General features: G+C 38.4%; 5 protein-coding genes across 7 annotated transcripts; 1 reads left to right on the top strand and 4 right to left on the bottom strand.

Annotated features, from left to right (window-relative positions):
• Positions 1–1006: 1006 nt before the first annotated feature.
• On the bottom strand, positions 1007–2685 carry LOC120004855 (ribonuclease 1-like). Its single transcript, XM_038854180.1, has 3 exons — positions 2296–2685; positions 1987–2188; positions 1007–1161 (listed from the first exon to the last, which is right to left on the bottom strand). The coding sequence occupies exons 1-3, from the start codon at positions 2587–2589 to the stop codon at positions 1118–1120; spliced, it is 540 nt and encodes a 179-aa protein (XP_038710108.1). The 5' UTR covers positions 2590–2685; the 3' UTR covers positions 1007–1117.
• Positions 2686–3521: 836 nt separating this feature from the next.
• Positions 3522–8135, bottom strand: LOC120004758 (transmembrane 9 superfamily member 10). 2 transcript variants are annotated; one of them, XM_038854048.1, is made up of 7 exons: positions 7649–8135; positions 5992–6257; positions 5794–5903; positions 5581–5689; positions 5367–5479; positions 5107–5257; positions 3522–5000 (listed from the first exon to the last, which is right to left on the bottom strand). In XM_038854048.1, the coding sequence occupies exons 2-7, from the start codon at positions 6169–6171 to the stop codon at positions 3843–3845; spliced, it is 1821 nt and encodes a 606-aa protein (XP_038709976.1). In that variant the 5' UTR covers positions 6172–6257; positions 7649–8135; the 3' UTR covers positions 3522–3842. The 2 variants fall into 2 exon arrangements, with proteins under 2 accessions (XP_038709976.1, XP_038709975.1); XM_038854047.1 differs by having other exon boundaries at positions 5992–6156; positions 7649–8132.
• A 306-nt stretch (positions 8136–8441) lies between these two features.
• LOC120006289 (SUN domain-containing protein 1-like) lies at positions 8442–12384 on the bottom strand. 2 transcript variants are annotated; one of them, XM_038856284.1, is made up of 3 exons: positions 11123–12384; positions 9246–9437; positions 8442–8579 (listed from the first exon to the last, which is right to left on the bottom strand). In XM_038856284.1, exons 1-3 carry the CDS (start codon positions 12152–12154, stop codon positions 8544–8546), a joined length of 1260 nt encoding a protein of 419 aa, XP_038712212.1. In that variant the 5' UTR covers positions 12155–12384; the 3' UTR covers positions 8442–8543. The 2 variants fall into 2 exon arrangements, with proteins under 2 accessions (XP_038712212.1, XP_038712211.1); XM_038856283.1 differs by lacking the exon at positions 8442–8579 and having other exon boundaries at positions 8901–9437; positions 11123–12383.
• Positions 12385–13323: 939 nt separating this feature from the next.
• On the top strand, positions 13324–17972 carry LOC120006302 (probable GMP synthase [glutamine-hydrolyzing]). Its single transcript, XM_038856305.1, has 6 exons — positions 13324–13482; positions 13705–14724; positions 16356–16413; positions 16510–16593; positions 16699–16840; positions 17340–17972. The coding sequence occupies exons 2-6, from the start codon at positions 14247–14249 to the stop codon at positions 17709–17711; spliced, it is 1134 nt and encodes a 377-aa protein (XP_038712233.1). The 5' UTR covers positions 13324–13482; positions 13705–14246; the 3' UTR covers positions 17712–17972.
• A 333-nt stretch (positions 17973–18305) lies between these two features.
• LOC120005437 (probable WRKY transcription factor 32) lies at positions 18306–22426 on the bottom strand. Its single transcript, XM_038855059.1, has 6 exons — positions 21908–22426; positions 21806–21843; positions 21693–21751; positions 20131–20837; positions 19837–19995; positions 18306–18892 (listed from the first exon to the last, which is right to left on the bottom strand). Exons 1-6 carry the CDS (start codon positions 22168–22170, stop codon positions 18535–18537), a joined length of 1584 nt encoding a protein of 527 aa, XP_038710987.1. The 5' UTR covers positions 22171–22426; the 3' UTR covers positions 18306–18534.
• Positions 22427–22622: the final 196 nt, after the last annotated feature.

The following is a 22622-nucleotide window of genomic DNA, read 5'->3' as shown; positions in this document are numbered from 1 at the left end:
CTTATTTTTGCATGAGACTCAAAAACATTAAACACTGCCGCTGTGCAAAGAAAAAGACCAGAAAACCGTGTCGAGATGTTGTCATATAGACGAAACAAACATAAGAAGCTTGGAGGGAGAACTGAAACAACAATGTTACAACACTCATCTTGTAACCAAAGTTATGGAGACTAATAGCATAGAAAACAGACAAAAACGTAATTAGGACCACTGAAGCCCAATCCTATGTAGCCCAATTACACAGCGTAGTGCTAGGCCCAATAGTCTATATGATATTTAACACTCTATTAGCTCTAAATTGTTGAGCTTTAATTGTTTTAAAAAGATGATTTGTTCGTTGGGAATAACTTCTTCCGACTAATATGACTAGCAATGAGTGGGTTCTTTGATATTTTCTCCCCCGCTGCGGTTGTGCACTCTATGAGATTGGGGCTGTATTTTGTTGGGCTCATTTAGAAGTGATATATTGGATCGTTGGAATGTTTTTTTAATGCATGGATTGCTCTGTCGGTGTTTGTAATTGTTACGTGGCCAAAAATTGTCCTGGCTCAATTCCCTAGACTCAAATCCCGTTGACAGGCTGATAGCCCACTAACGGCTCCCGGCCCATTAGGAGCTCATGAGTCATTGACAGGCCCATGGTCCAATGCAGATATGACAACCCAATCCTTTATCTCTTCTGAAAAAAGTGGGGCAGCTAATTACCGCTCCAAATCCATTCGAATAAATTTTTTAAAATTTAGGATTGAGGGTTTAGAATTTGAGATTTTAAATTTAGGATTTTTTTAAAAAAAATCATTTATGTTCTAACAATCAAATTACTCAATAACACTAAAAAAAACTTATAAAAGCATAATTTGAGGGGGATTTTGGGGGTAATTAAATGCTGCCTTTTCAAACTAAGCATCTTCCAGTATAATTAAACTGAGCATCAAAAGCAAAGATATAACAACATATATATATATATATATAGTCATAATATTGTCATTTTCATTCTCAAGACACACATTATAGAATTAGGAATGGACAATATATATTGTGCATTAGCTATTTGATCATTATTTTTTAAATATGACAAACATTATCCTTCAATTCTTTCTTTATGAATATCTCCTTGTCAAGGACATCTCTTCTCAAACATATGGTTTTTCGGTCCAGAACCTGCAATATAAAAAGGTAATTTGATTAGGGCAAAGCTAGCTCTCCCCATACCCAACAACAGTAAGTGTTTAATTCATTAAATCTTGAGTATTTATGAAACTAAAACAAGAAAATTAAGGAGAAAATAATAATTATTACTGGTTTAGTCTTGGCGCTCATTCCGACCGGGTGAGGTCGGGTAGAGGGAACTTGATGGTCTCATTGCAGGTGGTATAAATATAATCATTTTCGCATGGCATGGTCAAACCTTCGTTATTGTAGCATACCGAAATCTCATAGAGCTGTAGATTTCCATTAACATCTCGGTTACATTCAATTTCTACTTGATATCCCACCTTCTCTGTTATAACATTTACAATTTCCGATGGTTCATATCTGCGATTTAGACTGGGAAATTTATTTTCTGTTTCAAACCAATCACCAAAAAGATTAATTAGGATTGTCTGTCATTAACTAGTTAATATAAATTAAGGCCTAAGCATAATTATTTTTGATAATCGAGAACGACACCATACAAACTTGGCCTTTAGGCATCCAATATGAGCCTAAACTCGAGTTATTAGACCCTCAAGCATAGAATTTTCTCACCTAACAATAGGGTAAGTTGACCCTAAGCTCAGTGCACAGCCACAAGAGTGTTATTGCTCCCAATGAGAATCGAATTCGGGAAGTACTTCCCAAGTCCGTATATTTTTGTACTAGAAGGATCATCAACTATACTATCACCCAAGTGGTGGTTAATCCTAACCATAATTAGTTAATTACTTTACTAAGAAATTGCATGCATATATATAGTCTCTGTGAACTGAAGTGAAAAAGAATTACCTCTAATGAGTTCCAGCATGAAATCATGTTGCCTAACCAAACTTAAGGCCTTGTCAAAGTAATCGAAAGGATGATCGGCGAATTCAGAACACATTCCATGAAGTTTCCATCCATACCTCCAAAGCTTTAAATAGTGTTTCTCAATTCCAAGTGAGGGCCAATTTATTCTCAGTTCATCTCCCAATGGAGCTAATAGCTCGTTCTGCTTGTTGCATCAACATCAACCAAAAATAAAATCAGTAATTAATGAACAACTTTGGTATTGATAGGGCATATATATATAAGAAGCAATTAAATTAAACTACTCACGTTAATATCTTTTTCTGTCTTTGGTTGGGTGTGGGTGCATCCAGTTTTGTTGAACTGTGGAACTTTCTCATGACCATGATACATTGGAATGAGAGCGTGTATGATGAAATGAAATGGGGTTGGCTTAGCACAGACAAACTTCCCAGTGTTGCAGTAAGATTGAGGCCAACGGACGGCAGTTCGATAGTAATCAGGCAGACCTATTTTAATCGCTCCGACATTAAACAGTACTGCTGAAGAACATGTTATCAAGATTGCAAGAATGTAAGCACCAACTGATAATTTTCTTGCCATTTCTGATTTCTCGATCGACAAACAACCAAATGAATTGATGCATATATCATTGTATTGCAGGGGGGTTTTATGCTATGAAATCTATCTCGCAATCACCGAAACTATACTAGATGAAAGTTTCCGTATAATTTTATACTCTCCTGCTAATCTCACTAATTAAACACTAATAAATCATTGTTCATTGGAAAAGTAGCACGTACTAGTCTCAAAATATTATAATCAAGCTGTTAAAGCATAAGATAATTATTGTGTGTCGGCCGGAAAAGATTCGAGTTTGAAAATAATGATCCAAATTGTAGCGAGAAATTTGTTTTATTACAAATGTTCATTCAACATATGGTACATCAACTGATAATTGTTTTCTTGCCACTAATCGACAAACAACTACATGAACAACTGGTGCAGCATTGTATTGCAAGGGGGGTTTATGCTATGAAATCTATCTCCCATTCACCGATATATACTTTACTCATATAATTTTATACTCTCGTGCTAATCTCACTAAACACTAATCAATCATTGTTCAACATTTGGACAACTGGGCTCAAAATATTATAATTAAGCGTTCAAAGCATGAGATAATTATTGTGTGCCGGCCGCAAAAGATTCGACTTTGAAAATAATGATCCAAATTGTAGCGAGAAATACTATATATTTAGCAAATAACTACAGTATTTTGTTTTATTCCAAATGATCGTTCAACATGTCTCAAAAACATTGTTATAATAAGATATTACATGGCTATAGCCTATCTATAGCTAGCTGCATAATTTTGCCAAATAAGATTTTTTAAATTTTAATTACACTTTTTTGTGGATGCCAGAAATTTTATTGCTAAAAATAAATTTGCAATACCGCTACAAAACCACCAAAAAAAAATTCTAACAAAAATTGGAGATCTAAATCCAACCCAAAAAAAAAAAAAAATATTATCAAGACCTAAATTCAAGTGATGATACTGATTTTTGTGAATTGTAGACTCTAAAGAATTGCGGAGCCCCCAAATCCAAGTGTTACGATCTACCGGATTCAATAGGGAGATTATCCCACATTCATACAGAATATTTCGTTCACTAAGTGAGATTATCCGACAAACAAATATAATAAAAAGAGCTAAAAAAACCTGCCAAAGAACCTGTATTGGAAGTGCTAGTTTGAATTTCTATGGTTCAAGATTCAAAACTGAACTCAAATGATAATCCTGGAGAGAGCAAGAACCCATCTATGGTTCGTTCCCTCACTGATAACGTGGATCAATCAATCTTCACAGATGAGTAGATGAGCCGTGTGAACCAGAAGCACGCGTAGAAGCCAACCGTGCCAGTCAGTACAAAGAAAGCATATGAGACAATTAGCATGTACCCAAAGTACAACATCCCGGATACCGGCTTTGTGATCTCAAGCTTTGTGAAGAAGTAGAACACGGCATATAGAAACAGATAGAGAGCAGAAGAACCAGAAGTCAAGTATGACCTCCACCACCAAAGATAGTCCTCACTGCACAGCTGGAAATAGCATAGCACAATCGTGATCTCCGCACAAGTGACAATGAGGATGATGAAGACAAGGAAGAGAAAACCAAATATGTAGTAAAACTGATGCAGCCATATTGAGGTGAGGATGAAAAAGAGCTCAATGAAGACAGCTCCAAATGGGAGTATGCCACCAATCAAGATTGAGAAGGCTGGGTTCATGTACCAGGCCTGTTCCGGGATCTGCCTAGGAATCTTATTCGTTTTTACTGGATCTTCAATTGCTGGCTTCTTGAAACCCATATAACTACCAACAAAGACTAGTGGGACTGAGATGCCAAACCATAAGAATACCAGAGCAAACATTGTTCCAAACGGCAATGCCCCAGAGGATTTCTGTCCCCATATTAGTGCGTTCAGGACAAAGAAGATGGCAAACACAATTGCTGGAAACATGAAAGCAGTTTTCAGAGTAATTTTCTTCCATTCAGTTCCCTTGAACATCTTATAAAGACGAGCCGAAGAATAACCAGCGAACAGGCCCATGAAGACCCAAAGTAGGAGCATGACTGTCATCAACCCACCTCGGTTTGAAGGTGAGAGGAAGCCAAGAACAGCAAAGATCATGGTGACAAGAATCATCCCGAAAAATTGAACCCCTGTCCCTACGTAGACACAGAGTAAATCTGAGTTTGTGGGAGGTCTGAAAACGTCCCCATGGACAAGCTTCCATCCTGTCTCTTCTTGGGCTTCCTCCTGTGTTTCTAATTGGTTGTACTTGGAGATATCACGGTAAAGTGTCCGCAACATGATCATGGCCACCATACCAGAGAGAAAAAGCACGATCATCAAAGAATTGACAACTGAAAACCAATGAATTTGATCATCAGCCATCAGAAGATAGCTATCCCACCTAGATGCCCACTTTACATCACTTGCCTGCAAAGTAATCAAACAAGAAGTAGGTCTTAAAAGACAAACACCATTAGCCTGATTATCGAAAAGAAACCCGCAGGAGGTCTTCTTAAGCCATATGGGGCCTCACCTCAAATTCAATATCATACGTAAAAATAACTTCCTTCTTATCTCCAACCTCTTGAGGAGAATCAGAGTTGGTAACCAATCGTTTCGCATGAGGATCACAAGTTGTCAAACGGATGTTATCGTTCCATTCACCTTCATATTCATGTTTAACACTGGAGACATCAAAATAATTGGTATCAATAAGCAGAGCAGGAATGATGACCACTTAGAAGAGAAATTAACACAGAATTATGCAGTTAGAAAATAATCATAAACTGTAACCTGAATGGTTTGACCTCAAATCCTACAATTCTTGAAGTATCCGTCTGAATATCTTTGTGATATTTGACTGTAAATGATAAGTGATTGTGAATAAAATGCTTTTCTTCTTTGCTCTGCATACAATGAAGGACAAAAGAAAACCCAATACTGATTGCATTAGCTTCTAGTAAAGTATTACCACTTTTAAACAGGTAATGACTTGTCTGACACTTACCCCAGCATACTGTCCTTTTAGACCAACATGAAAACCATGTTGATACACAATAGATTTTTCCTGCTCAGGTCTTTCAATTGGGAAAACGAGAGGAAGATTATCCAAAATCCTGTTACAGGAAACAAATTATCAAAAAAATAATGTCACAGCATTACGGCAAATATCATGTTGACAGAAACTAACACTTAAATTTAATCAGAATGAGTGGCTCACATGTTCACCCGATACTCATCAATAATCTTTTCTTTGAATTCTTTCGCAGATTTGGCATTAAGTGTTAAACGACATACTATCTTGCACATTTCTGGTTCTCTCATTTTAAACTGCAATAAACATTAGTTCGCCGCTCAACAACACTATTAAATAAAGGCAAAGCAAGAAGACGGCAAATCATCCAAGACACAAACTTACCACAAAGGGAGAATTTTCAATGCGATCACCACGAAGAACTTCCCCAAGATTTTCAGCACTATCAACTATATGTTGTGGGCGGCAATAAGGCAGAGAATAGTAGGAGTAAGGAAGTAGTGTTTTTGTAGATGTCAGTTTGTTCACTTTAACTGACAACAACTCTCCCTGCGCAGTGGACATAGAATACTCAAATGAGAATAGTAGGAGTAAGGAAGTTGTGTTTTTGTAGAGGTCAGTTTGTTCATTTTAACTGACAACAACTCTCCCTGCACAGTGGACATAGAATACTCAAATTGAAGAGATAATCCATTTCGTCCTTAGACAATGCAAACTCACAGGTTCATCAAATCACCAACAAAATACAAAAAAAAAAATCCAGCAAAAGAACTTTTTTTTAAAAAAGGATATATATTATAACTGCACAATATGAACCATTGATGCAAATGCACAACATTGCATCTCAGTGTAATGTATTATATATACCCTGTGCAAGAGAACAGCAGGATTTATTAATAGTATCATCAGATTGTCAACGATTTTGAGAAAGAGATTTAACATAAAGCCAAACCCCACCCCAGCAACCAACCCCAAACAAGAGTAGGGGGAAAGTAAAAGGGTGAGCAGATAATAATTTATGTGTACTTAAAACTGTCGAAAGACCATAATCTTTCAGCACCCTATCAAAAAATCCCGCCAAGGATCTCTTCCTAAGCTAAGGGATGCTCATTAATTCATCTCTAACATTTCATCTTCCTAAACCACAACATCAGCATCCCCTGCATCGAAGTTAACCTCATTTGCAACACCTCTGATATAAACTTTTAGAGATTTTAAGAAAATAGAGTCCTAAAGAATAGGAGAACCACAACAAGATAGCTCTACAGAAACAACGTATCCAATGTTAAAATTATGGAAATCACTTCTCCATTATTTGTTAAGAGTACACCATACCACTCTCCCCAAACTCTGTAGTGGCAGAAGCCCGCACATGGCGACCGTTTAATTAGAAAGGCATAAAAGGTCATGTCATTTTTTCAGTTTTCAAAAATCCAAAACTATATTTGGAGTCTTTTTCTAAGGAATAAAAAAACTGTTATACGAATTCAATGTCACATGGTTTCAGGTTCTCTAGGACAAATTCAATCTAGAGAAGGCAATCCAAGCTCACTGTCCAACATGGGATCATCTATCATCATCTAAAGGGTTCAAAAGCTGGATTCAAAATTGATCTCGAAATACAAACAGAATGACCAAGACCAAACTCTACATGCACTTAAAACAATCAAACTTCAGCTCCAAAATCTCTCCAGTCTCCATCATTCAGACGATAGTTGATGCCCTATGATCCTAATGGAGTTTGAAACCAACAAAACAATCTCAACCAACCCATGCATCATAAACTATCACCATCAAGCTACAGCATGAAATTCATCTGTGTAAGCCGAACGCGCATCATAGACAACAAACGGCCAGCACAATAAGATTTGAAACAGATCTGAACGAAATAAGTAACCGAAACTAACAAATCATCCAGAATCAACAACGATCTAGGTATAGATTCGAAGCCGTAGCGCATGCAACAACTATTGACTATCTAATCACACTCAATGCACACATATATTTCCGTATACAAATTCAACAAACGCATTGCGCGTACCTTTTGGAAATCCTCGGGTGCGACTCCGGGGAGGTAGAAGCAATGGCAGCTGAGAAGAAGCAGAGTATAAACAGAGATCCATAGATGAACTGCGAGAGATCCTCTCGCCATGGCTTCTCTTCTCTCTTACTCTGCTATTTCGCAAATATCTCCAGATCCCACTACCACACGGACTCTCTCTCTCTCTCGTTGTGTGTTAACTGCTTCCACGTAACGTCATTTGGTTCTACGTTTGATTGTTGTTTCTTTAAAAGCACGAGAAGAACGATAACGATAGATGTAGACAGACTGTACAAAATTGTGGGGGGATTTACGAGACAATGCGGCTAAGCGACTGACGAAAGGCTTCCTTGCCGTCCGATTTAATATATATAAAACCAGATCCACGGTGGATATTGAGTTTCATTAATCAACGGTGATTGCTATTTTTTTAGAACATGATAATCATTATGGGCTCCTCGCTAATGTGGAAAGTATCAAATCTCACTTTCATTTCTTAATCATAAGGCAAGATCTATTTTTTTTATAAAGATGTCTAATAATTAAAATCATCAAACATGCGAAGATTAATATCACACATCGGATCGATAATAACCCATCCAAATAGTTTATAAATAAATGTTCAACTTCTTCCACACAACACGTTTTCTCAATCTAAATGTCAATGACAATAACCCATCCAAATAGTTCATAAGCAAATGTTCAACTTCATGCACACGACACGTTTTCTCAATCTATGTGTCAATGACGATGACGACGACAAAAAAAAAAAAAAAAAACCATGCGTATCAAACAAATTGTGCTATGAATGTTGCCAAGAATTTTGGGGTAGACCAAAGTGATTGTGATTGTGATTGAGACCCCCTAACAAAGATTGTAAGGTGAGAGTGGGACCTCAGAGTATCACATCACACCAGTCACCAAGCAAAACCTGATAGAAGCACCAGGTGATGAATAATGGTCAGAAAAACAAATACCCTTTTTAATTATTAATTTAGTATTAAAGGTTGTTTATTGATTCCTTTACAGATGATTAAGTAATAAACAAATAAGCCAGGTTCTAATCTTGACTTTTCTTAAGAAACAAATGCTATCATTGTGTCATCATAACCATCTTACTTCTTAACCAACCACGACCTAATCCACCACAGGCTTCTACATGCACAAGCTTCTACATGACTTACTAAACTTTCGCCAGTGTGGAGCGGACATGTTGGACAAGCTAATTCTCGGCCCTAAAAAAAAATATATGTGAATATAATATAAAGTATATCATTTCCAATGCGACACCTCGAAGACTAGAAAAGGAAGAGAACTGAACCAAAACTTGGTGATGGTGAAGAAAAAAAATCTTACATGTTGAAGGAGTAAATCTAATCACAGGAACAGGTTAACTCTGCATCTAGCAACTACAGAAGCTATAAGCTACAAAGCGTGAACTGAACAAAGAATCAAAGCATACAATTACAAGATATGGAGTTTATCATGCCAGCGCGGGAATCATGGAAACTGATTCAGGTTCATGGCCATGCAACCTCAAGCGATAAATGCAAGTAAAAGTGTCGTGACCATGGTTAGATGTGAAGTCAAATCTGACCGTGTCAACAACACTGGAGGCTGCTGAATCCAAAACGTTGAAGGTCTGAGCATTGCTCTTCTCCAAGTCGTATGTAAATTCTGTCAATAGAAGCATCTTCTCGACACCATCTGCTGTACTAAGACCAGCACCTTGAAGCCACCCAGATACCCGGCAGTCTTTCGGTGCACTTGATCTATCGTATGCAACATTCTGTTCAATCAAAAGATGCAACAAATTTTAGCATATTAACTAGTTGAAGAAAGCAATCTTGAAAAAGAATACAAAAAAACAATCGAAAGTAGCAAGAAGAAGATGATTTGAGAATGTACTACAATTGAATTACAATGATGAGGATGGTGAATTGGGGATGATAATTAGCCCTACACCCACCAAGTATAAAAGCCACAACTCATCCCTTCGCCTAACACTAAATTCAATGCAACAGCGAACAAAGAAATAAAGAGAAAACTTGAATTCAAAGGAGAGCCACAAAACAATTGAAAATCCACCACGTACAAATTAAAAATAATTAAGTGATTTCAAATTTCAAACATCATAATAAAGAAATGTCAGCAAAAAATACATTAATTGATTAGGGCCTATAAACCAAACACATTGTTATCTGCACAACAGCATAAGTACACCAAACTCATAGACATGCCTGAAAATGTTAATGTTAAACCATAATACATAAGCATAAAATGAATTCCAAATCCACACCAATTGTATGAGTTTTACAGGCCTTCTACAGGAGAAATTATCACTCATGGTCATGGATGGGGATTAGAGTTGGTGGTGCAACAAGGGAAGCCAAGGTTGTTTTAACCATGAAGTGAAACTCAGCACAGAATAATGAGCATTTCCAGAATGAACAGCATTTATAAAGAGCATGAGGGTATGAAATATATACTAAAAGTTACCTCAGAAGTCAGCATCTCTAAACAACATAGAAATTGAAGACTGAAATAGACGCTCTAACCTAGAGCATATGCATATGATAATATGCAAAAAAAGGATTGGTCTTTACAAAAACAGCAGTGGCAAGTTCACTCATATGTTCTCTCCCGTATATTTCATTCTAAGATTATAAGCAAGAACCAACCTTACACCAAAGTAAAAAAAGAGGGGAAGAATCCTTAAGCATGCATGCCTACAAAGTCCAAACTGAACAAAGAACTCAATTTCCTACCCTGAAAAGCAATGATGATAAATGGAAAGTAGTATATATCTATTACTCTTGAACATGGAGATTCTATTACTAGGAATCCTACTTCTAATCAACAATATCTCAATGATAGGAAACTAAAGGCCATAGTGACAAAGAATATCAGGCAAATATCATGATGGTTATGAAACCCAAAACATCATTATTTAAAAAAAAAAGAAGAAACTATACATTTGCACCTAATACCCCCATATACCAGCCTCCTTTCCTGCTTCTTTGAAAAAAAGTTCCCTCAGTAAGCACGTAAAAAAGGATCAGCATCTTGCTACGAAAACCTGAATAAAAGTGTTAGTATTCCACTTCCACACTCAACAGGATTTGGTATGATTCAACTGTAATAATTGGAAAACACCTGAACCAATAGCTTTGATATGATGCAACAGTGTTAACTCCCTTCTAGTAAAAAATTAGTATTTTGAAAAGTTACAAATTTTACACCTATATGCAAGTGCAACTACATTGTGCTTTCACCCGGGGCATATTACTAGGATTAACAGTACACGATAACATATGCATAATCTTTCACTGAAAAACAAGAATGTGCAAGTACCTATGAAAAACAGATCCTTATCAACACACTTATCAAATGCAAAAAAGAAAAGAAAAAAAAAAAAGAGGAGAAGATAAACAAAACCACCAAATTTTCATCGAGTGAAATGGATATCATTACCTTTGCAACATGTTCCAAAGTGACCGCCTCAGGAACAATAGCACTTCGCAGCCTAATCTGGACGAACCCGCCACTTCCTTTCAATGAAAAACAATTCCCTGGCTCACCAAAACTTGGTTTCAACATCTTCTCTGCATCCTTGTGAACCCCATTTCTATTAATCAGTGCAAACCAATTGCCTCTACTCCCAGCCAGATAGGTTTCCGAGTGCTTAACAACCACAGCCCCACCAGAGGCCAGTGCATAGTCTATCCTTCCAAGCCCATCTGCTGCGTGCTTCTCAATCTCGTTCACAACCAAATCCCTTGCATATGCCCTCACATCATCCAGACTTAAACCATTTTCATCACCGATCTTCCCTTTCCTCCACTCCTCAATGAACTTCTCAAACTCTTCCTTCGATAACCAATCTGCCAAGTTCAATTCTCTCAATAACCCCTCCATTACTTCACTCCTAGACGCTAATTTCTTCAATTCACTTTCAAAATATTTACCAATGTCCTCAATCTTCGTGTTCACTTCCTTTCTCAATCCCTCAACCTCATTCTCGATCTTCTTGTCGACAATCTTCACTTGCCCCTGAAGCATTCTTGATGTAGTCTTCATAGTCTTCTCTACTTCCGCAATTCTCCCCTCGAGTTCTGAGAATCCCATCTGTGTCCCCAAAACAGGATCCCCAGATTTCAAGGCCAGTTTCCTAACCATCTGCACCAATCCGATAAGTATCAAAAACAGCACGAAATTCTTGGTGAACACACTCACTACCCTCAGCCACAACGGCTTCTCAGGCCTCGTAATGGCGACCTTCCGAGTTCGGCGTGGGGACACGGTGGAATTAGGCAGAGACTTTTTCACATGCGCCACCGGCTCACCTCTGATTGAGTGGTGGCTGAGATCTTTGCTATTGCCGGCGGCGGCGGCGACTCCATTTACTTGTGCCTCGTTGGGAAAGAGTTCTAGGTCGGACTTCTTCTCGCCGACAACAACCGGTCTCCTCCGAGCCGCGGTGATCGACACCGTCGAAGCGGACATAGGTTGCGACAGCAACGACTTAGATTTCGAAACCCTATATGTGTAATCGAAATTCAGGAATTTGTAAACGAAATCAAAGCCAACAGCCAGATGAGAAAGAATCAAAGATCAGTAAATATGAAAATTCAGGGAGTTTATGATTATACAATAGCGGATTAGCGGTCTGATTCGAAATCTAAACCAAACCCAACGACTACGAGCGCAGCGAACGAACCCCAACTTTCTTGATTTCAAGGCGTGCGCCGCGTACCCAACGATATGAGTCAAAGATTGGACTGGGCCGGTTAGCATATCCTTGGGCTGCTCTTCCTTCTTAAGCCCATTGTTTAAGCTTTCTTTATTGGGCTTTACTTCCATCTTCAGGCCCAATGTTGAAACTTTCTGTATATGCATCTTTTTGCTTGATCTTTCTTCTTTCGGCCCGTTGTGTAAGCTATCATGTTGGGCTCAGTTGCCATTTTAGGCCCATTTTATAACCTTCTTTTTTTGGGCTTGAAGCTTTCTTTATTGGGCTTTGATAATCCTTCCTTAGGCCCATTGCACCACCGCATTGTGTCTGTCTCGTGTTGCTTTTTTAAATGGGAAATGCAATGTTCATGAATTTGATTAGACCCAAAAAAAGTCCACCAATTGCTGCACCAAACCTGAAAATAATATTGTATTTGAATTAAGAATTGGTGTAAAAGCAAGCAACTTGAAAAGATACTATTATTTAGTCATGTTTCTATTTGACTTGCATAAATTTTGTTTAAAATCTTTGAGGAGGTCATGCTACCACCCTCAGTATAAAAAAAGGGAGACAAGAAACTAGAAAGGCAGATTGACAAGACTGGGAGTATGTAAAAGATCATGAGTCGGAAACGATATTAGAAATCAATGTGTTCCAGTAAAATTCATCTAATGGAGTATTTCTTCTTTTTTATGAAATACCGTTGAGAAATACGTTTTTCAATGAAATCAAACTTTGAAAATATATGTCTAACTTAATTGATTGTCAACGAATCATCTCTCCTTGGTCATCAAATCTATTTCTTATCTCCTTAAACAAGTTTATTTGTTCTTCTTTTTCACTCTAATTGTTTTCTATTTTTGAAAAAACTTTTTTTTTTCAAATTTACTATTTTCAGCATTTTCTAAATGGACAACAAAAAAATACAAAAAAGGTAAAAAAACTACGAACTCCCAACCCCATTCTTGGCTTCCTCTCTCTTGCACTCATTCGCTACCACTACTACGTTTCTCTGTCCTTTGCTCTCGTTCTAGAGAGAGAAACTCAACTTCCATAGATCGGCAATTCTCTCTCGGGAGTCTCCGATCAGCTCTCGCAGGTAGGCAGAACCCACACTTTTGCTGCATTTCCTCGGAAAAATTATTCTTCTCGAGAAAATGATTTTAAAACACACGAAAAGAGTAAGAATTGCAAACGAATGAGTAGTGTGTCGGCTTTTCTTTTTCCCATGTGGAGTCACTGAAACGACACAGTTTTAAAAAGAACCCACTTTTCCTTTTTGGAGGATAAACAGTGTTTTCTCTCGGTTTCTGCAATGCAGGATGGAATCTCTGAGCTCCGAGGCTGATTTTGAATACACTAAAAATCCCCTTCTCTGTGTGTGTATGTTCGTATAAGATTCAAGCTTTGGTCAAAAGGGCTCTTCATTTCTACATTATTTTTTGGAGTGTCACAATTTTTGTGGTTGTTTGAGGCTTCGAGCTGATTTGAGTTGGAATGAGTGAGGGTTTTTGATGGGTTTTCTGTGGTGGATTTGACTGAAATCTAGGACTAGTACTAAGTTTCAATTTGATGGTGTTTGGGTGGAAAGCCAAGATCTGTGCTTGGTGCTGCAAGGGACTTGTTGATGATTGGTGTTCACTACAAGTGGATAACTTTTGGTTGATTTAAGGGCTCCGTGCTGATTTGAACTCCATTATCGGTAAAGATGGGGGAATCAGTGGATTCTGGTATTGGATTTTATAGGACGTTGAGGGTTAGTTAGAAACACCCATATTGGTAAGCTTTGAAACTTTGAGCTGCTGCTGAGGCCGCATAGCCTTCGTCGGTTCAAAATCTTTGTTGGAAAGGAGGGCTTTTAGGATGTCTGGAGCACCTAGGGTTAGGTCCATGAATGTTGCCGATTCAGAGACCAGGTCTGTCCTTGGACCTGCAGGTAACAAGGCTGGGTCATTGAGTGCCCGAAAACCTGCCTCAAAGCCACTGAGAAAGACTCAAAAATCACCCGAGGACGTTATGGTGGCTGAAGAGAAGAAAACACTTGCATCTACTACTGTCACTACGGCTTCATCTCCTAAAGCTCATTCAGTTCTTCGGCGCCATGAGCAATTATTGCATTCAAATTTGTCACTGAATGCTTCATGTTCATCTGATGCCTCTACAGATTCCTTCCATAGTCGGGCATCTACTGGCAGGTTAACACGGTCATTTAGTACAGGAAGTAGGAGGAAGCAGAATGTTTCAAAGCCAGGGAGTGTTGCTTCAGATGGTTTTTTAGAATCTTCTTCGATTGATGGCTCTTCAAACAAGAGGAGGTGTGCTTGGGTGACGCCAAATACTGGTAGATTCTTCTATCTGATCTGGTCTAAAAGTTATGGTTGTGGAGAATGCTTGCGAGAATTCTTATTATTATGCATATATCATACTAATTATCAGTAGCAGAGAATTTTAATTGGCCAGAATATGTCTCCTGCGGCTGTTATTTCATTTGCTTGGTATGCCTTTAAAAAACTAGTATTCCCAATGACCTTTTACCTTTCTGTAGCTAACCTTGGTAATGAGAGTAATGAGAGCTTTTGTAGTTTAGTTTTGAAAGCAAGTATTTTTTTTAATCATTTTCTTTGCTTAATGTAACCCGTAATTTCATGCTTATTTAGAATGTTTGGCTCTCCATCAACCTAGAATTGGGCCAAAACTGAACCGATAGATTTGCATATTATTATCAACTGCATTGAAATCAGGATTGGTAACTCGGGGTGTACATGGTCTAGGAAGTAGTTCCTTTCAATGATGAAAGACAGTTAAATCGTATTTGGCTTTAGTATTTGCATTCTTGTTATCAGCTAAATGTTTTCTCTTTTTTTGATTTAGTTTTTTTAATGGCCCTTAATGAATGATTACTACAGTGTCTTTACCCTGAATCCATGTACATGTTGAAGGGTTTCTACTTTCTACTATTCCGGTATGTATGTATGTGTGTCTTGATGTATGGTTTGGATTGAGAAAATGTTTTGTGGAATGGAGGATTGTGATGCCAGATCATATTTCCTGCTGGAATATATGAAATTGATGGAGTCAGTGGGCAGTGTATGAGGTTAATCTGGCTTTTTTTGCTTATTCTGTAATTATATTTGATTTTTTTGTTTTCAAGTTTGGTCTATTTCATCGGCTATCAGATTTCCAACAAAGCAACCCAGATGGATTGAGTTAGTTTTTGCCTAATTTGGTTACAAATCCCCATAGTTCTATAATGTCAACTTCACAAGGGCACAAAACATCATTTAGTTTCTTAACATTTTAACTGTGGCAAGAAGTTCATGCGGCTTACTTATGCTCATTCTTGAGTCTCTATACATTAGTTTATTTATAGGACAATATATTATGTATTTGTGTACATGCGAGCACGTGGCTCAGTGGTAGAATTGCAAGGTCTGCATGCATAATCTCCGTCTCCGACCCTGCTCACTGCAGGAGTCTTGTGCACAGGAGTTGTTTACATTTTATATTATGTTTTTGTGTTTCGCTTTCTACAGTAACCATGGTAGGCAATAGAACTGTATAATTGACAATAGCTTGGAGCTTCTCCACACGCTGGCATTTGGTTTTCAAATGAATGAGTTGTATCTTATGGCTGAATGTTGTCAATTTTCATCAGAAACTATGTTGTCCACTTCATTTCTATCTATCTTGCTCCCTCACCCTGCACTTATGTTTGATACTTGCCATCTAGTTGTTTTCCTTTGTACTGTGATATAAATCTCAACATAAAAGAAAAACATTAAAAGATTTGGTTTTTGGCTGATGAATTTAGTGGTTGGTTAAAAGCATCAGGTTTCTAGAATGTGGAGCTTGTATATCATGTTGGCATTATTAGATCGTAATGTACTTACTGGAGCCTATTGATTTTGATTTTGCCTAGTTGCTTCAAATGTGTCTATATGATCGCTAAATCATCTTCATATGTTGAATCAGAGCCGTGTTATGCTGCTTTCCATGATGAAGAGTGGGGAGTTCCAATACATGATGACAAGTACGATTCAGAATGTTCTTGCTTCCTTATTTTCTTGTTTGAAACGATTGCTCCTTTTAACATTTTTCTTTGCTTGATATTCTTACCTTTGTGCAGGAAATTGTTTGAGCTTCTTGTCCTTTCGGGTGCTTTGGCAGAACTTGCTTGGCCTGCCATTCTCAGCAAAAGACACATATTCCGGTATTGTTGACCTGAAATTTCCACCTTCGTTTTTTCTATTGATTTCTTATCTTTAGTTAATTTAAATATTAAAATTTTACATTATTGATTAGCTTTCTTATGCAGGGAAGTCTTTTTAGATTTTGATCCTGCTGCGGTCTCCAAATTGAATGAGAAGAAGCTTATGGCACCAGGAAGCACTGCGAGCTCCCTTTTATCAGAACTTAAACTGCGTGCTATCATTGAGAATGCATGCCACATGTCTAAGGTAAATTCTTCTCTCTTTGATGCAGTTTTATGTTTAAGGCACTGAACATATTTTGTGCTCGAAAAACCATGTATTAGCTGAACGTGCAAGATGCTAAAAGGGAGACCTATTAGTAGGTATAGCAGTTATGTCTTGGACTTATTGGTGTGTGGGGGGGGGGGGCATTTCCTTTCTCTGATCTGGACCGGCGTTTAAATGACATATAATGTATGCTTAGCGATCATAAGACCAGTCAGGTTAGGTGAAAAGTGGTTGAGTGGTCCTGGTTGCTTCTGCGAGTTATATCACCTGTGTAGTACAAATCATAAAACCTACTATTCATATAGCTTGGCTTTTATAGATTTTTATCTTATTGTCAAGAGAAACTCTTGCTTTGTGCTTAGTAAGTCCCATTGTTCATTTGTCTTACTTGATGAGCTATGGGCAAGGTCATTAATGAACTCACCAACCAAGCAACGGCTTGCAAGAAACTAAGGTTTTACCGGTTTGTTGATGTCAGGTGATAGAAGAGTTTGGGTCATTTGACAAATACATATGGAGTTTTGTCAACTGCAAGCCTATAGTTGGTAAATTCCGGTACCCTCGTCAGGTTCCAGTGAAAACTCCCAAAGCAGATGTAATAAGCAAAGACCTGGTGAGAAGGGGATTCCGCAGCGTAGGCCCCACTGTTGTCTACTCATTTATGCAGGTAGCTGGTATAACAAATGATCATCTCATCAGTTGCTTCAGATTCCAGGAATGCGTAAATGCAGCAGAAGGGAAGGAAGAAAATGGCATCAATGTTGCAGCAGACACAGAGAGAAGACCAGATGGAGTGATGGAATCTGAATTGTCCATAGCTATGGATGGATTGAGCTTCTCATCAGAGTGATAAACTTGTGTATCTTTGGTGGAAAGTGGAAACATTGACTGATTCACAGCTACGCTTCCGGGTCGTAATGAAAGAAGATTTTCTGTATAAATTTCACAGATTCCTTGTGCATCATGGATTTCTGGATTGTAGATTATCAGAAGTTGATGTCAATAGACTGATGAGCATGCTTAATGTTAATGTATTAATTTTTGTACAGTTGCAAGAGTTAGCTAGGATTAGCTCACAAAACATAGACCCAATCTTTGATTGATTAGACCATTAGGGTGTATGGGGAACCAGGAGTACATGTTGGTTGGGACTACAGGACTACTTGACCCAATGATTGCCTTAGAATGTGGTGGACAGCTAAAACCTGGGGAGATTCATGTATGTTGCTTTAAATGGCTGACACCATGGATGGGCATGAATTTTGTGTCCCCTTGTGGTTGCTCCGGAGTCCAGACTCCCAATTATGATACATGGTTGTCGTTGGATTGAAATTACTGGTGTTGTAGGGTAATGTTGTCTCTTGATTCAATTAAGGCCTCTTGATTTGCAGACATATGTTTTGGTAACTAAGGAACCACTCATTCTAACATGTCTTTCGGATAGTTGAGTGGGCATAGATCTCGGACCGTTAGATAAGACTAGGCTGAACAACATCAAGTATACAACTTTGAACCGATGCACTAAAGCAAGAAGAGAAGAAAAAATAACTTTAAAAGTGGTCAAGGAAATTGTTAAACCTCACAACTTAGCCACTTATCAAGGAGATCATCATCCATATTAACAAGGGGTCATTAATACTGTTCCTGGTACACTCGAGAACACCGATGAGGGCTCAACAAGGCTTGATTTCAAATCCAATGCTCAAAAGAGTTCGAGCTGATTCCATTGCTTTCTCACCCCCAACGTCCAATGCCTCACCAGTTAATTCACCTTCAATGCCTACAGACCACTGGGTTGAAGTTTTTTGGTTTTGGAAGGATTCACTTTTCTTCAATCGCACATTGTTCATAGCAGCAGGAGCAGCAGCAGCAACAAGAGGATCACTTGGTGGGCCATGTCGTTTCTTTGGTACGGGCGTGTCATGGTCATGTACTCCTTTATATGTAATAATAACAGCATTTGTGTTATCTACGGAGGTTTCAATGTGCTTACGGACAGGACATCCAGCGGAAGTGCATCTGTAGTAGTTCCTGTAAATCCATTCAAGCAGTGAGTTAGAACGCATAAAACTCAAGAGCTGCTCAACTGTTTCCTATGTAGTTACTTCCTCAGTCCAATGGCGGTCAAGAGTCAAGGAGATCATGGTAATACAAATTCCAAAAGTAACAGTTCTCTATAATAAAAAAGTAGACAACTCCCATGCACAAGGCTCCCACAATGAGAGGGATCAGGAACAAATAAGATTTACATAGCCTTCACCCGCATAATATATAGAGAGACTGTCTCAGGCCACATGTTCACCTGTCAACAGTTTCCGGGAGAACCTTAATTGATTGGCTCAGGCCAGTCATGAATGTGAGGAGCCAAATAATGGGTGCTAAGTCAGCGTTTATATACAAGGCACTGATGATGTGTGCTAAACAATCACGTTTTGACCATCCAATAACACCCAATGTCAAGAAATACGAAAAATCACCATGGATTTATCATTTATGTGCTGGTTCTAGATGGAAATAAAGAATAAAATTAAGTTGAGGCAACATAATAGACAAACAAAATTACTTTGACAATGTAACATGATTCTATATGAGATTAGGGGAGGCAAATGAAAATTTTGAAATTCCTTTCCAGAATAAATCTTTTGCAATATTTGGTATCCTATTGGTGTTCAGAAGTCAGAACAGCAGAATTTGGAAAAGCCTCTACAATAAGCCACATGGAAAAATGATGGAAAGCCATCCTGTGATAGCTACAATATTAGAGATTTGATGTGAATCATCAATTATAAACAATCCGGAAGAACAAAATTATCAATTATTAGAGAAATAAACCGGAATTCACAGTTATGATACAAACTACAAGCAAATCATACTGAAGGTAAATAACACTGACAGCACAATGTTAGAAACTCAAGTGATCAACTTGGTTATATTCATAAACCTATCAATAAGACTATCAAGAAAAAGGCACGCACCTGGGATGCGGATTTCCTTTCACCATTTTCTGTCCATACTTGCGCCATCTGTATCCATCACCTGAGATGCCCACATCACCCGCTGCATGCACAACAAACTTTTGTTTTTTTCCAGGTTTTAGTAGAGAATCTGAACACACCAAATTGTCTTTCTTCAATCTGGTCATCAGCAAAGAGGAAAGCATATTAAAATAAACCATCCCCAACACCCTTTCACAATGATATTATGGAAAACACGGGGCAACACCAAATGGGACAAAGATGTGAAGAAAGTAATTTCATGGAAACGTCTACCTCCGTTTTGCCTCTGGCTCATTAACCTGCTCCTCCTTCACTTGACTTTCACCGTTCCCCTTGGAGTCACTTGAGGTCTGTCGTTTTCTTTCAGGCATGGTACTTGTTTGCTCTATAGGCTGTCTCAAAGAAGCGGATGCATCTGAATCAGGAGGCATTCCAATAGGATGCTCCTTGACATTACTTGCCAAAGCCGGTGTAGGAGATACTGCAAGCCTGTTTTCTCTGATGCTGTTACTCTTCTTTGGAGGATCATGAGTATGCATTCCTTTATTAACAATCTCTATTACATGGCCCACGTGATCAGAGCGTTCAATCTTCTTAACGCTGCAGTCAGAATGAGTACACTTGTAATAGCTTCGAGAGCCTTTGGGACTGTTAACTTGTTTTTGACCATATTTTCGCCAGCTGTAACCATCCAAAACTGAAGTTTTCAGAACCGGAACAACAGACAGAGTTTTAATGTCTGAAGACTTCGGTTTAATTGCTTTGGGTGTGCAAAAGCTATCGACCTTTGGCGTTGACAGTCTTTGTTCTACAAATGTTGGACTTTGAGCAGAAGATATGCATTGCGTAACAGCAGTCGGCGACAGTTTTGATAAGGGAGCAGGACAAGCAGATGACTCAAGCTGACTTTGTGTTTGAGGTTCAGAACACTGAGCCATAACACTTCCCATACCGTCCTGGTGAGTCACTTCAACTTGCTTCTATGAAGATTAAACAGAGAAAATACACGATGAAAGAAAAAATAATGTTATCAATAAATTTAATAAAAAGGGGGATAAAGTCTTGCAAAAATGGTAAACTATGCTGGGAGATTGGAAAATGTACTTTTAATAGAACCTCTTCCTAGATACACTAAAAATGAACCACACGTCACTTCTACTATTGCATTTAGAATTGCTATGCAACTAAAGTTCAAAACTGATTCCAAATTCAAAGCACCATATTCTTGTATGTGTAAGCCAATTCACACATTACCAGCATGGGTATTGAGACTAAAACATGAGTTAGTTCGGGTGCGGGTTCTAGATGGAAAGGGAAATGCTCAAATGCCCCATGATGGACTCTACTTTGTGGATTCCTCCACAAAGTTTTTTCCTGGGGTCTAAGAAAAGATGTTGGTTAAAAGAAAGCATTTTCACGATCTATTTGTCTTATAGAGTTCTATTTCCTACGTAAAACATAGTCAATGAATTAAATAAGTATTGGAGGTATGATTCCTACATATTAAGAAAGAATTTTACTATCCACAAACGCACGGACAAGACAACCCAGAGCAACTCAAAACATAACTAAAAATCTAAATCCCTACTCAACAATCACTAGACGAAAAACAAACTGTTTTCACTCAATTCTCAAGGCACAGGTTCTTTATATCCCAAAGACTAGAGCAAACTTTCTTAACTCAAATTATAGAAATATAACACAAGCAAACACAAAACATTGATAAAATCATGCCAACAGGCCCAGATGATCTCTAGAACACTCGAAATACTAAGCAAGAATAAGCATAAAACAAAAGGGCAGAAATGAAAAACAAACATAACGAGCAAACTCACGTCACTAATCTTCAACTCCGATCTCTCGTGGAATTTTGGGGCAGAATTCACCCGCAGACCTGTGGATCACTCACCTAAACCACGAATCATCTATCAACTCCACCCAATAGGACTATAAAACAAAGAAAAAGTCCACCAGAAAAACACTGGACTGTTTTCAGATAAATTATTGTAAAAACAAAACGAAAGCAAAAAATAAAATAATAAAAACCTACCAGCACACCCGACCGTTCTCCGAGAAAGAAGCAACTGTAGAAGGCGGTTCTAGGTTTTCCGATTGAGGCTCTCTCACTTCCGCTTCAGTACTCGGCAACTCACCGAGTTGCTGCGACTCACTGAGTTGACTCTTCTCTTCTTCTTCTTCTTCTTCTTCGTCATCATCTTCTACGTGGAATTCCTCCAATTCCTCAAGCGGTTCCTCATCACGTCGTTCTTGACTTTCTAATGGCGGAACTTCAAAGCTCGTGCTCTCACCCATGGCAGATTGACAGATTCTTTCGCACAAGGTAGGGAGACAGAGAGTAAAGTTCGATGTTTACAACAGTTCATACTCAAACTGTCCGAAACTGAATCCCGAAATTGGAAGACCCGAAACGGTACGTGCGGGATGGACTGCGTATCGGATTTTATGCGTGCTCACACGGATGGCAATGGAAGTAAATGAGCGCACGTGGAAGGTTTTGCCGTTTTGGGTTGGTGAAGCCGTGAAGGGGAGTATATATGTGTCTTCGACTAGAATTGACTCAGGTGGTTTCTTGTAAAAAACTGCCGTCGATATCACCGTTGCTTCTGGTGCGGGGATCACCGTTTGCTTTGTTGACTTTGACGGATTCTTAATGGCGCCCGCGGGCTTTTTCTTGTACATGAGGGTTTTGATTCAGCCCATTTCAATTTTTAACTAATCAAAATGGCCATGATCAGCCCAGCCCA

The sequence above is a fragment of the Tripterygium wilfordii genome, chromosome 9 (genome assembly GCF_013401445.1).
Source record: "Tripterygium wilfordii isolate XIE 37 chromosome 9, ASM1340144v1, whole genome shotgun sequence".
NCBI lineage: Eukaryota > Viridiplantae > Streptophyta > Magnoliopsida > Celastrales > Celastraceae > Tripterygium > Tripterygium wilfordii.
This window is presented reverse-complemented; position numbering and strand designations above follow the sequence as displayed.

What these genes read in the sequence shown, in the direction of transcription:
- LOC120004855 (XM_038854180.1), bottom strand. Translation starts at nt 2,589, where the DNA reads ATGGCAAGAAAATTATCAGTTGGTGCTTACATTCTTGCAATCTTGATA. An exon ending in AGACAGAAAAAGATATTAAC is followed by an intron (nt 2,189 to 2,295) that starts GTGAGTAGTTTA and finishes TGCAACAAGCAG; the next exon opens with AACGAGCTATTAGCTCCATT. An exon ending in CATGCTGGAACTCATTAGAG is followed by an intron (nt 1,162 to 1,986) that starts GTAATTCTTTTT and finishes TTTATATTGCAG; the next exon opens with GTTCTGGACCGAAAAACCAT.
- LOC120004758 (XM_038854047.1), bottom strand. Translation starts at nt 7,759, where the DNA reads ATGGCGAGAGGATCTCTCGCAGTTCATCTATGGATCTCTGTTTATACT. An exon ending in TAAAAGGACAGTATGCTGGG is followed by an intron (nt 5,480 to 5,580) that starts GTAAGTGTCAGA and finishes CATTGTATGCAG; the next exon opens with AGCAAAGAAGAAAAGCATTT. An exon ending in CGTATGATATTGAATTTGAG is followed by an intron (nt 5,001 to 5,106) that starts GTGAGGCCCCAT and finishes ATTACTTTGCAG; the next exon opens with GCAAGTGATGTAAAGTGGGC.
- LOC120006289 (XM_038856283.1), bottom strand. Translation starts at nt 12,154, where the DNA reads ATGTCCGCTTCGACGGTGTCGATCACCGCGGCTCGGAGGAGACCGGTT. An exon ending in CTTTGGAACATGTTGCAAAG is followed by an intron (nt 9,438 to 11,122) that starts GTAATGATATCC and finishes TTGATTGAACAG; the next exon opens with AATGTTGCATACGATAGATC.
- LOC120006302 (XM_038856305.1), top strand. Translation starts at nt 14,247, where the DNA reads ATGTCTGGAGCACCTAGGGTTAGGTCCATGAATGTTGCCGATTCAGAG. An exon ending in TTGGGTGACGCCAAATACTG is followed by an intron (nt 14,725 to 16,355) that starts GTAGATTCTTCT and finishes ATGTTGAATCAG; the next exon opens with AGCCGTGTTATGCTGCTTTC. An exon ending in ATGCATGCCACATGTCTAAG is followed by an intron (nt 16,841 to 17,339) that starts GTAAATTCTTCT and finishes TGTTGATGTCAG; the next exon opens with GTGATAGAAGAGTTTGGGTC.
- LOC120005437 (XM_038855059.1), bottom strand. Translation starts at nt 22,170, where the DNA reads ATGGGTGAGAGCACGAGCTTTGAAGTTCCGCCATTAGAAAGTCAAGAA. An exon ending in GAGAACGGTCGGGTGTGCTG is followed by an intron (nt 21,844 to 21,907) that starts GTAGGTTTTTAT and finishes ATCTGAAAACAG; the next exon opens with TCCAGTGTTTTTCTGGTGGA. An exon ending in AAAGGAAATCCGCATCCCAG is followed by an intron (nt 18,893 to 19,836) that starts GTGCGTGCCTTT and finishes ATGGATTTACAG; the next exon opens with GAACTACTACAGATGCACTT.